Source organism: Amblyomma mixtum, chromosome 6 (genome assembly GCF_055824585.1).
Source record: "Amblyomma mixtum isolate Tamu chromosome 6, ASM5582458v1, whole genome shotgun sequence".
In the NCBI taxonomy this organism is placed as follows: Eukaryota; Metazoa; Arthropoda; class Arachnida; order Ixodida; family Ixodidae; genus Amblyomma; species Amblyomma mixtum.
In genome coordinates, this window is record NC_143017.1 from 137,887,550 (window position 1) to 137,900,662 (window position 13,113).

A 13,113-nucleotide genomic window follows, 5' to 3' on the forward strand; every position below is an offset into this window, starting at 1 on the left:
AAAACAATTAAGGTTTTATTGTTATCCGAAAGAAGCTAACATTATTGTCCTCCGAAACCACTCGTTCGAAAAAAAAAAAATGTAAGCTACGAAGGCAGTGGCTTAGTTCGGCTATGGCAGGATATACTTAGCGAAAGCACAGCTGGCGAAGCGAGTGGAGGCTAGGGCAACGACGAGGCAAACGGTGTGACGTCACACCAAACGGCGGCAGCGGCTCCGCGGCGAGGCGTGCGGTATGACGTCATGCCAGATGGCGCGGCAGGCACTCGGCGTCCGCCAGCTGCGGCGGTTGATAGCCTCAAGGTCGGTCTCTGTGCCTCCTCGGAGCACCGCCACAGCGATATTGAAAGTTCGTGGCCCTGTAGCTTTCGCTACAAAAAATAAGGGCATGTCGCACATACATACAAGCTTATGATCACATTATGCTTTACGCAAAGATGCAATCATTATGGAGAGTGCAGAGACCACTCGCAAGCGTCACTGTCAACTCTGGCAGCTCTCCCCGATATCGCGTGCCCCCAGATTGCGAGGCGCACTCTGGTGCGTACTGCCTTGGGTCCTCAAATCCGCTTTGGACACCTGCAAAGTGTTTGACGCTCTTTTGACAGAACGCGTAGATTTCGACAGCACTCGGGCCACGAGCCGACATATCACCCAGGAAACTGGGCCCTGAACCGGACTTTTGTTCCCCTTGTTGTGCTGCCGGGCACCCAGAAGGACCCGGCTGCGTGTAGGTGGCACATACGCGAACGGCTTTCGTTATGTGCCGGTACTTACCGTCAGGAAATGGCACCATCGAAAGCGAGGCCGCCTTTCGTGTCCAGGTTCGGTCGGGAAGTCTTTATTGTTGGCACAGATGTACATGCCGCTCCCTCGTTTGGTCCGAAGTCTGTGAGATAAACAAAATGCCAAGAGCGTTGTGTGTTCCTGTCGCGTACGGCCGTAGCTCTGGTGGCTAATTACAGTCGCGAGGAACGTAACGGCCGGAAGAGCGTCGTTTCGTCTCGATGTTCCAACCTGTGTGTCGTGGCATGAGTTCCTTAATGATGATTGGCGCTGGACTTCACGTAGCAGACACGTGATGTTGCTTCATGAAAGCAGTCTCATCATGTTCGGAAGCCCTGCTGCCATTCGTGATCTGGCTCCGTGCCAGCCCTGTGTTGACACGCAACCAAAATGTGCAGAAGACAGTCTTGTCATTGTACCTTGACATGTCAATACACCTGTCAATGCTTGTGAGACATGCTACGCTTTCCGAGTCGCGGACTCATGCTGGGCTCGAAAGGCCGTCACATTGAGAGCGTACTTACAAAATGTACATAGTGAGTATGAAACCGTTGGTTCCTTGTTCGGTACCATGAACACTGTCTCGTGTGGGTGGATACAAACTTAAGCTGTCGCTTGTATTTCCTGTGCTTATAAGTCGAACCCCGCTATAACGAAACGGTTCATGACGAAGAAACGGATATAACAAAGGAATGACAATTCCCCTTGGAAGCTTTGTCAGCATGGGCTGTAACCAAGCTACGGCTATAACGAAGTATTCGCCGATCCCCTTCAGCTTCGTTAGAACGAGGTTCAACTACATTGTGTAAGTCAGGGACTGTCTTTTTTTTTTCGTGGTTATATTTGGTGTCATTGAGCTGTTAAAAAAGGCTTTCCCGAACCGCCCGTACGCCATGCTCACAAACGCGGGCTTCTCGCAACGTGTAAATCTGGCACATGTTCAAATAAAGGCGGTCTCCCTCGAGTATGCTTTTTTGTTAATGCGATTCACGTTCACACTTGTGGACACAGCCCTGACGGAGACCGTGGAGTATGCTTCCACTGGAGATGAAAACTGAACTCAAGTCCACCATGGACTTGAGCTCAGTTTTCATCTCGCACTTGAGCTCAGTTCAGCGAGCTTTCCCATATTCGCGAGGAAATACATCATAGCCCGGGTTGAGCAGAGTTTGCGTCATTCTCGACGGTGCACGGACACTGAATGTATTGCGTTTTGCTAACATAATGCATGCGGGAAACGTATGCATGTTTCCCGCTTTCGCTTCGTGTTAAGGGTGGGCGAATAGTTGAAAATATCGACTAATAATTTCAGTATCCCCATATTCGTTTCGGCCAACGAATAAAATAGTGTATGTCCAAAATTATTCGAAAGGAATCGTATATGTTTCCGAATGTTTTTCGAATAACTGGCACTAAGTTTGAATAATTTGCATTGTAGTTGTAGCACAGGATGGAGGGTTCAACGCCGCGACGCCATCCATTTATGTGACGGCGTTCATAATGCTCATACATGACCTCCAAGACCGGGCTATGCGGCAGGGCTCAGGAGGGTTTAGCTAATCCTGCCTAGATGGCAAAACATGGAGGCCATGTTTCAGTTGGGGCCCTATTGGTTATTATCAGTACAGCAAAGAGTAATTTTTCTATACGTACAACATGACGGTCATGATGTTAGTATACTGACTTCGTGTTGCGGGCACCGGTGGAGACCAGCGTTGCGCCTTTTGATAGCTGTAGCTATAAATATAAAAGTTGTATCCCCGTAAAATCGCTGCCGCTAGCACTTTGCTGTTCCGCGTGCGATTAATTGTTTTGTACGTATATTTACTACTTGTGCGAATATCCGCAAAGGCATTTGATTCGTACTCTATTCGGATTATAGCTACACTATTCGTTTTCAATTCGGTTTCGAAAAAAAAAATGGCGGACCATTTCGTGTGGTTATGCCAAATGCGCAATAGGTGCGCTAGCAGTTCGGTTTTCACTTCGGTTTCGGTTCGAGGCTCGGTTTTCAAGGTCAAGCAGGCTTCAGACAAAGACTACCGAACGCGGACTAAATCTCCGCCTAAAGGGTATAATGCGGTAGTGTTAATGGGTTGTTGCCTGTACCTGTTGAATTCTCAACTTTACAGTCGTAGATCCCTAGGAGTCCTCATATCACTCCTGGCTCACTGGTGCAGCGGTTAAACGATGTGCCATTGCCCCTGCGATGGCAGGTGCTGCCTCCGGTGGGGCTTGAGCGAACCAAGTTGCTCGTCTCGTGCATGCCCAAGGTCACGGAGACAGGCTTCGGACAAACAGACATAGGTGAAATCTGAGATTGGAGGTTTTAAGCGCACCAAATTCGTCCACCCCTACTTCGTGTGGCTGCGAAACAGTGTGCTGTTTTTCTTTGTGCGTGATAAAACTTTGTTCAGCACCACCTGGAAGGTCCATGCGGCCTGTGCTGCCTGGCGATCAGCGTAAGTCTGCACGTTCTGCCGACCATTTTCTACCAACGGTGTGGAGACCGGTTTGCATCAACACGTAAGAAACGGCGGGCGAGTGCCCTGGAGTCGGCGGTACTGTAGTCGCCGCACTAATCCTATTTAACCCTAACTTATTTATAACGCTCTAGCGTTAAGGCTCCTGTATCGCAGAAAATCCGGCGTCGTCGCCATCGGCGGCGACGTGAGCTAAAAGTCCATATTTGTAGAAAAGGTGGTGACGTCACACGTGAAGCGGAGGATTCTAAAAGCTATTAAAACGTTAGAAAACCGGTGATATAAAAAGTCGAAATGGGACTCAAACGTCATTAGAACATGTCAGTATATGAAGTAAATGAATTGTGCTGAACAGAAAATTGAGGCAATTAGTCGGGAATCGAATTCCTGGCCCTTGAGTTGCCCTTTAGAGGCGTTACCAGTAGGCCATGTAGGCTTTTTTTTTTTCTTTCATGGTATTTGTAGGCGAGTTCGTCCAGCTTGGTTAAAGTGGAGCATTATGCGTACTGTATATCGTGTGGTCTTGCACACAATATAGAAACAGTGCCCTTATCTACGTGGAAATTAGGAGCCGCTGCTGGTATTTATTAACGCTATGGAATCGACACCTAATGTTGGTGTCATGTTTTCTTCTCTATAATGATGCAGAAGACACTTCTATGCATGAATCACCATATGTGCATTCCCTACGGCCGGTAAATAATCTATAATCTAATTTTTATGGTGTGCTCTTTTGGTTTCAGCTTCAACAGCCGAATGATGTCTCTGACGTCAAAGAGAGGTTACAGGTCACCTGAGGTATGGCAAAACTGCGACGTAATCGCTGCTTCATCGTTTTAATTCACTACAGTGCTGAAGCCAGCCTTCCTCAAGAGCTGGAACGACAACATATGCAGACGCACCAATAAAATTGCAGTTTTTCATGCCTCACGCGACCTATAACCTTTCTTTGACGTCACAGCCACCGATCGGCTGTTGAAACGGAAACAGCACGAGAAAGAAATTAGATTATAAATTTTTCAGCGGTCGTAGGATGATACCACATGATAATCCGTGTATAAAAATGCCTTTCGCCTCATTACAAGGGAGAAAACACGCACCAAAAAGTTAGGTATCTATACTCCTTTTCCAAAGTGTTCCCTAAATTTTGCATTTTTTTTTTTTACCAAGCCATTTGAGCAACACCACTCGTCATAAAATGAGACTTGCGCCGCTATAGGATCGAAAAGTAACAAAGCCTTCTGCGTGTTTTGGAGCTAAAAGAGGGAATTAAGTTAATTTTTTTTAAAACTGGTTTTCGCTATACTTGCCTTACGCAGAGACGCTGCCGCAGCAGTCGACGTTGCATCAAAATGCTATTGCTTCGTTTAATGGCTGCTAAACTCTCCCTTGATGATCGGGCTGGGGTAAGGCTCACTTTCACCCAATGTGTTTCCCGTGCCTATTTACGGCGAAATCTGGAACGTAATGGCTTAGTTAATCATTTTTCGTCACGCCCCAGACTGAATGAGGGCGCTTCATTCGTCGACAAAGAAAAAAAGAGGGAAATAAACTGCGACTGACACGAGAGTAAAGTGCGCAGCTCGGTGAAGCAACTTTTCAAGCGCCGAACTCACTAACGGTCGAGTTTAAAACGCCCGATATGCATGCCAGCTTGTTTCCATCCACGATCATTATGAAGAATATCGTGCTATCATGACGATGCCGAGCCCTCTTAGCAGTTTCATTTGTATGCGGAGACCGACCCGCACGCACCCCCCCCCCCCCCCCCCCTTTTCTCCCTGGAAAATAATTAACGGTTGAAGAGCAGACTCGTTCAAACTTCGGGATCATCAGTGTGGAGTGATTAATTATCACTATGGAACTCGCGTGCTGTTCAGTGTTCAGAGATGGGATCCGCTTTGCCAAGCTATTTCAGCAGCAATTCCCTCCAACCTCTAATCGTTGAACCACAGCTAGAGTTGTGTTGTGGCGCATAAGCATCTAAGGCTATCATGCACCAAACACAAAAGCCGCAGCTAGTAGTACCTAGTTTTAATAGCTCGATGGCTGAAATGAGAAGCTTACCGAGATATATTCGTGTAAAGCATATAGTAAAATAGCGCTTTTTGTTGAGGCTACAGTGTTCGGCATCCTTGAGGAGGAGCAAAATTCAACTGACTGAACCCATGCTAAAATGAAATTCTATTGAAATTGAAGAATTTCTCAAACATGGCTACGAGCATGCTAATTGTGCAATTATTAATTTCGGGGGAATTCCCATCATAACAGCTGAAATTTCACCACCTCTGCGCAGCATTTCTACTTCCTTGCCTTTTCTGTCGGCCTCTTTTTATAGACCTACGTCATTCGTATTGTATTTATTTTGAGCTATAAATTGTTTTGCACTGCGTACCTGAGGTCTCTGCACAGGGAAACGTAGGTTTCTTTCAATTATAATAATACCTTCATGCTATGATTGATATCAGCGACGCGCGTAGACCTCACGGAACCGAGATAGCGCGGTAACAAAAAAAAAAAAAAAAAAGACGTGATTCCGCGGATAACGCTTTATTCGTTTTTTGTTTTTTATTCATAAAACGTGTCTATGAGCAAGAATGCGAACAACAGTGAACGGAACGACTTGCGATTTTCATCCCGTGGCTACATTTGTCTCCTTCGGCGTGCGTTGATCATCCATCCCCGAATAATTGCGCTTTGGCTGGCTGCCCGAACTTGACGGGGCTCGTTCTGGGTCGAGCCTGCTCCTGTAGGTCGTGAAGGGGGGGCGAGGGAGACCCCTAGGAAGAAGGGCTGGGGGCCCCGGGCGAGGGCGGCCGGACGTCCTCCGTGCGCAGGGGCTTGAAGAGCTGCCTGGTGAAGCCGAAGGCGTCGGTGGCCGACTTGCCGACGCTGCTGCCAGCGCCCTCGGCCCACGACTGGAGGCGGGAGGCTGCGTTGCTGAAGCTCAGTGGGAAACCGTCGGCCACGCGCTGCAGCTGGCCGCCTGTGCAAGGAGGTTTGATTGATTGATTGATTGATTGATTGATTGATTGATTGATTGATTGATTGATTGATTGATTGATTGATTGATTGATTGATTGATTGATTGATTGATTGATTGATTGATTGATTGATTGATTGATTGATTGATTGATTGATCAGCATTGTATTGATTGAGTGCGTTTAGCGGATTGCAGTAATTACAGTAGTAATGAACTTATCTAGCACGCTTTATGACATCCGCCAATGCCGTCGCTACGTCCGCGAAATAACCACAATTTTACCTAAAAAAACCTATTTTCAAAATTACGTAAAATAGCTGCAGAAAGGCCAGTCGGTTCATGTTTTGCGAAAGGGACACGAACGGAAGGAAGGAGCAAGACGAGAAAGCTTTGGCAGTAGGCTCGACTTCATCTTTCGAACCGAAGCAAGAAAACTACAGCTCCCTGCCCGGTTGCTACGACTGGCAGCGTCCATCTACCCTGTGATATGATGAAGACTCTACAGAAAGGCCCAAAGTTCTGCTTCCAGACCGCAACTGTTTGCAATGGTACAAGTCGGAGCTCTTCTCGTCTTGCTCGCTCCATCCGTCCATGTCCGTTGCGTGCCACGTTAACTTCATACTTAAAAACAGTCTGTATAATGGGCGAAGCAGTCAATTTTGAAAGCAACGCTGTCTCCCTTACTCTTCCACTACTTCGACACTTTGATCCAATCAAGTTGCGTAGCATATACACGACTCTATGCTTTCGCATCCCGCATAAACATTTTTTCAGCTTCCATCAGCGTTATCAAGAATGTTAGCATGGAGCAATAGTCCATTTACTCTTTAAACACCGCTCAAAGCGCAGTCACCTAAAGCACACTGGCGGAGCAAGCTAAATGGTGCGTTTCCAGCACTCTCTGTGTCGAAGGGCAAAGGAGCGCGGCAGCTTCAGAGCGATATCTGGCCCATCTCTCTCATAATACTCCTCCATCAGCAGACTGAAATGTCAACGCTTCAAACACGCTGGCTAAAAACTCCACCCTTTCCTCTCTCTCTCTCTCTGGTGGACTTGCTGCTCGCAAAAGGAAAGAAGAAAGCCTAGCAACACTTCATGCCTACAAGTTGCCTATTACCAGATCTCACCTGGATGCTGTTAACGCCCGAGTCATACCCAAGTAGTACAAAGAAATGTAGAACAATGTGCCAATATAATGCGAACTGCCAAACGTGGTGTTTTTCCTTCCTCCACTGAAGCAGCTTGTTTCCGAGCTACCCACCCAATCAAATGTTGCATTATTAGTTGAACATTTAGCATTATTTATGCTCGTTATAAACAAGGCACAGAAATTTAAAATCTACATCTAAACTGCAGGTCTTCCGTGCGAGGAAACGGGTAGCTTTAGTGGAGACTTGCCTCTGACAAACTGGACAGTGTGCAGGTACATTGAAGGAATAAAAAAGTTTACCTCCTCCGAGAATACTCAAAATTTCGTGACTTAACAATGCTTTGAGGACACGAAGGCAGAAAGTGGAAATTTAAGCGATCAAAGAGGGAAATTTCTCCTCGCCAGTTTGGCGACCCTTGATTGATGTTCAGAGCCTCCTCTGGTCAGGAGACACCACGTCAGCTTACCGGCCGCCTTAAAGGCGTCGAGGAGTCCTCCGGTGGGACCTGAGGAGGGGTCGACCGGCTCTTCCTTGTCTTCCTTGGCTGGCGCCGCCGAGGCAAACGCCGCGATCAGGGCCACGCAGGCCAGCACCAACACGTAGCGACTCATTGTGGGAAAAACTAGATGGTCGATCTGTCGGTAAAAACGGGAAAATTATTTGACTGTATTCTGTCGCGATATTCGCACTGTCACCCCATACGCTCGTCGTGCTTGCGCGACAGGTTTTGGCTTTGCAGAATGCATGTCCTTAGCTGACGTCCTTGGTTCTTACCTCATGAATATCTTTCATTTCTCTCCCTTTTAATTTTTCTTCTCTTTCCCCAGTGCACAGCACCCAACTGGAACACTCATCTGACGAACGCCACCGCCTTCACCGTACTCTCTTACAGAACATATTACGGTGAGTTTAATGCGTTAAGTGAGATGAACCTTTCGACTAGTGAGCTTAAACGTTGGGGATACCAACGGATATTTTCCCCTTGTGCCACTAGGATGCTTGGATATCTCCTGAAACCAAGGCAGTGTAACTAATGACAATCGTGATCAAAGGAGGAAAGCTAAGTACGGAATGCACCTAGTCAACAAAGTTACCCTTCGATAGAAGCACTAATACCTGATATGACGTCAAGATGGCGCCTGCTGGCCTTGGCCTAGCTCGTGAGTACACGTGCAGTTCGGTATAGATAACTATCACGAATACTGCATGCAAAAGCCAACTATGCTGCATAACAGACTGCTTTTGGCGCCAGCAGTAAACTGATGTAGACTTCGTTTCTTCTTAATGAACCTCATTCACCACCTGCTGTGGGTTTGCTCGGCGCTGAAGCCGACAAGAATCCGGAACCTGACGGCAGCGGGTCTTTCGCCCAACAATAGTGCTTCATACACCGCTTGGACACAGGGACCTCATCATCGTTCACCGCTCGATTTCATTAGATCACAAACCCGTCAGTCGAGCAGTGGGAGGAGCTGCTGTCCAGCTCCGACCCGCAAGATCACCTTGCGCTGGTTGAGCGGGCCGAGGAGGCAGCAAGAACAAATGGGATCCTGTACCTAGGGACACCACCTGCTGCTCAAGACCCCAACCCCTAAACCCCGTCCCATTTTGCGGAATAAAGTTTTATACTACTACTACATTAGATCAGCGAACCTTTTCTCAGTTATTTAGGCTTCCTCACCTATCACTGCATACCGTTTTATGCCCTGAGGCAATCAACATCGCTTATAAAATACCTGCACCCTCAATTCGTTGACATTGGCTACCCTAAATGCTTTCGTGCAATATGCGAATATAGGGCAGAGAAGGGGCTTCAGTTATAAAGCTGTTTTACTGTGCAATTTTTTTATTTCTTTTGCTCTAAAATACTTGTGCAGTTGATCTCTCTTGTTAAATTACGTGAACAAAGTGGCAATAACATGTATATTTGCCTATACTTTTCTTAAAGACTGTTGGCTTTTCTTTTTGCATACGTGTAATACTGGCGGTTTCATGCCAACGCATTTTTTTAAGCTGCTTCTTTCACTGGTTTTACTGGTTTCTTCCTGCATAAAAAAACTGCAAACGTTGTTTCAGCGTTACACGCAAAAATATCTATTCATGAGTGCTGCAGCATTGGCTATTTCTGTTACCTCGCATCTGCTAAGAGAGTCTCCTCGAAGGAAGACCTCGAATGCACAACGTTGGCGGTGATGTTTGCTTTTAAGCGCTTATTCCTTTTCTTCTCAGTCATCGCATGCTGAAAGCTAAATGGTGCATGCGGGCGCGATATATACCTCAGGTCATCCATGCAATCACCCCCTAATCATGCGTCAGCATCGTGCTGCTTTTGGTCGTCTTTCGGAAGGCGCACTTGTAAACGGAATCAGCTGACGCGCCGCCAATAGCAACATATCACTTTCAGTGACGTTGTAAGTCATTCTTGTGCAACACGCACCACAAAGGGTGGCGAATGACCGAAAGAAACCCGGGAACAAGAAACAAGAAAACAGGTGCGTTTTCCCGGCTCTGAGATGTTTTGTAACTGCAGCATAACATAACAGCATAAATATAGGAGGACGTATCCCCACTACGCTAATGCTGTATTCATTAGCTTCAATTTTCGTACGTAAGCTGCAAGTACAACTTTTTCCCGATGACTGTCGCGGATTGAAACTATTTTGCTACAAATGTACTTGAACGGAAGCATGTTGCGAAGGAGCTAGAAGATTTATTTTATGACTCCTAGTATTGTTGTCGTGTGTTTTGCTAAAATGTTTTAGTGCTTTTTTTTTTTATTTAAGGACAACGCCCCTCCTGCTTGGGCCAAACTGTGGCCGCGGTTTTTACAAATGAATAAATAAAGAAATATATTTAATTTAACACGAAATTAGAGCGGCCGCGGACATTCATGCAACAAACGTACTTTGGCACATAAGGGTAGTGGTAATATTTTTTTTTTTTTCTGCCCATGCTGAAGGTGCCGCTGTGACCAGTCGGCGAGCCACTGTCACATGGAATGTTTTATGTTCAAAGTATAAGGACATCCCTCCCGCCTTAGAAACGCCTCTTTTCGCTTAGCTGTTATGCATAGTCATCCTTGCCCTAGCTGCATCCCCCAGCAACATGCGGAAAATGCAGGCTCTAATGGGCTTCCAGCGCAGTTCACGCTCTTAAGTCTCGAGAAGACCTTGAATGCCGCGACTCGCTCACAACACGTGCCGTCCATCAAGCTTGCCGGGTGGTGGTCAGCAAGCATACTAGGTGAGCAGACTACTAAACAATCGCGTGCGCTGTAACATAATGCTCTGCGCTCTGCGACGGCGTTTTCCTTAAGCAGCGGTGGCGTGAAAAAAAAAAACACAAAAGGAAGAAAAGCGGTGCCTACAAGCGAGTTGCAGGTCTTTCCTTCTTGACGAACGATCCCAGCATGGGCGAGCTCCACCCTTCGTTTGAGGAAGCAGTTTGCAGTGCAGTGGTTAAGCAACGGGAAGAGGCCATATGCTGTTCTGCATAGCTTAACTCCCTTGTGCGCGTACTCGAGCAGTATGCAAATGCAGTTATTACAGCATTGATTATTCATCAGTTCAGGTGTCTTCGCATTCACTCCAGAACTTCGTCTGAATAACATCCGTTCCTCTTTCTCAAGCGATGCGAACTAAGCTCGAAAACAGTTTACACATACTTCATCCGGTTGCTTACAACATCGAAAAGCGGGGATTAGGGAAACGAGCCTTCGCGACAGCGACACGAACGGACCGCTTCGTGCTGTCAGGGGCGCATTTATAGGCCCTCCTCCTTTCAAGCCAGAAATTTTGCGCAGGATGACCGGATTGAACCCCCCTTTTTTGCGACCAAAACAAGTCCAAGATAAATGTGGTTCAAACTGGACCTCTTCACCCCCCCCCCCCCCCCCCTCTTTCGTTCTTAAGAGTGACCCATACATCAGCCCCTGCGTGCTGCCTTGATTTTAAACAATGTCTGGCGCATTAATGACGTCGGAGAAATACTCCAAAAGTCGTTATCGCTGCATCATGTCGTTGTTACGTTTTTTTTTTTTTTTTTTTTTTTTCAAATAGTAAACATGGAAGAAGCCGGCCATAGCAAAAGCCACTCTTAATGGCAGCGCTGTATAGGAATTCAAAGCAAGAATTAAATCTTAAATATGTAATATAAGCATAGAGGAGCCGTATAGCTTGAAGTCTTGCTTGAAAGATTAGAATACGGAGCAAGTGCTCACCTGGAAACCGCGAACGAGGAGTGTCACCGTTGCGTGCTCGCTGTCGAATGCGCGTCGAGTTCTTCTCCGGCACCCCTCGCCGCTCGCTCTCTCTTTCCTCCTCCGAAACCTTCAAGCGGACGAAGGGAGAAAGAGAGAAGTCTAGCTGCTCTCTCGCGCGGCGCTCTCAGCTTTACCACGTCAGACACGCAGCCCAAAAGTCACACGGGATGACGCATTACGGAATGGATTTCCCGGAACGGTGTCGCCACTCTCGTCTCAGCTATCGAGCTCTCATGTATTCAGTTTCTATTGGTGACACATGCAACGCCCGTTTTGTTTTCACAGCTATGAGAGAGTGTGATCTCCAAGGTCAAGTTGAGCAAACAGAGGCTTCGCTCAAAGGCCGGACAGTCTTTAGAGGAAAACTGCGTAAATGAGTGTAGGTGTCCGGGGAGAGTGCGGCTAAGATTAGCCGGGCGGCTTTTAAGCGTTGCTTGGACGACACAAAGCTTATCAGTCCGAAACATCTTTGCCTTTATTTCACTTTTCCTTCCGTGTTTGCAGGTGAGCTACGTACAACGGAGTACGCTCGTATGTAAATATTACTGACCGAAGTAAAAAAAAATAGAAAACCTTCACTTCAGAAGACACAAAATGCGCACACCCCTAAAAGTGCGTAGCTGATGACTGTTGCATGCTAATGATTCGGTTTAACGAAGTTCGTTTTACTCGAAAGAGAATCAGGAAAATTTTACGTTTGATTACACCCTTCTGCTGCAGATTTCTCAATATTCTGATTTTTATTCAAATGCGAAGGTTTGGGAAATATATTTTGCGTCAGAGATAATTCAACATCTCAAAAGTATCGCTGATCTTCATCAGTTCGACTCGGGCTTAGGACAGTCATATTCAATTTACAGCTTCAGCTCAATTGCGCGGCGGGGGCGAGGGGGAGAGGGGGGGGGGGGGTGTTCTCGACTGGATCATGCGCATGAAGTTCGCCTGATTATCGCTTGCACACAGAATATCAGAAACCACCGCTGGTTTGGCAGTAAATTAATCGTCAACTATACCGAATTATCGTGTTTTCAAGCACCTTTACTAACATTTTTGAACGCAGAAAATGCGGCATACAGTGCTTGATTCCTGTGTGTGTTATGAATGCCGTTACATTTTGCCGCTACTTTTTTGCTTTCTTATCTAAACACTTACCTAAACGCTTATCTAAAGCAGCCATATTACATTTAGGAGAGACTAGATAACACGAAAAAGATTAAGAGTCATCAATGCCGTATTAATTCAATGCCGTAGTATTCGTTTTTCCGAACGCAATCCTGGACTGGAATAAGCTTCCGAATGATGTGGTTTGTGCACCTGATTTCGAAAATGCTGTTGAAATGATAATCTGATGTATTTCTTCCAGCTCTCGTGCGTTTACCAGCGCTGTGCCGAGGTGTTATCACTCATACTACTTGTGAACTCATTTAGACTTCTTTTAGTATGTTGTG

At 46.6% G+C, this 13,113-nt stretch overlaps 1 protein-coding gene across 1 annotated transcript; it reads right to left on the reverse strand.

The window, feature by feature from the left end:
* Nucleotides 1–5,803: 5,803 nt before the first annotated feature.
* Nucleotides 5,804–11,779, reverse strand: LOC149340544 (uncharacterized). The gene is made up of 3 exons (XM_089549346.1): nucleotides 11,624–11,779; nucleotides 7,871–8,039; nucleotides 5,804–6,255 (listed from the first exon to the last, which is right to left on the reverse strand). The coding sequence occupies exons 2-3, from the start codon at nucleotides 8,013–8,015 to the stop codon at nucleotides 6,050–6,052; spliced, it is 351 nt and encodes a 116-aa protein (XP_089405472.1). The 5' UTR covers nucleotides 8,016–8,039; nucleotides 11,624–11,779; the 3' UTR covers nucleotides 5,804–6,049.
* Nucleotides 11,780–13,113: the final 1,334 nt, after the last annotated feature.

Excerpts from the sequence above, each read along its gene's own strand:
- LOC149340544 (XM_089549346.1), bottom strand. The coding sequence starts at position 8,015 with ATGAGTCGCTACGTGTTGGTGCTGGCCTGCGTGGCCCTGATCGCGGCG. Across the intron at positions 6,256-7,870 it reads CGACGCCTTTAAGGCGGCCG|GCGGCCAGCTGCAGCGCGTG; the intron begins GTAAGCTGACGT and ends CTCCTTGCACAG.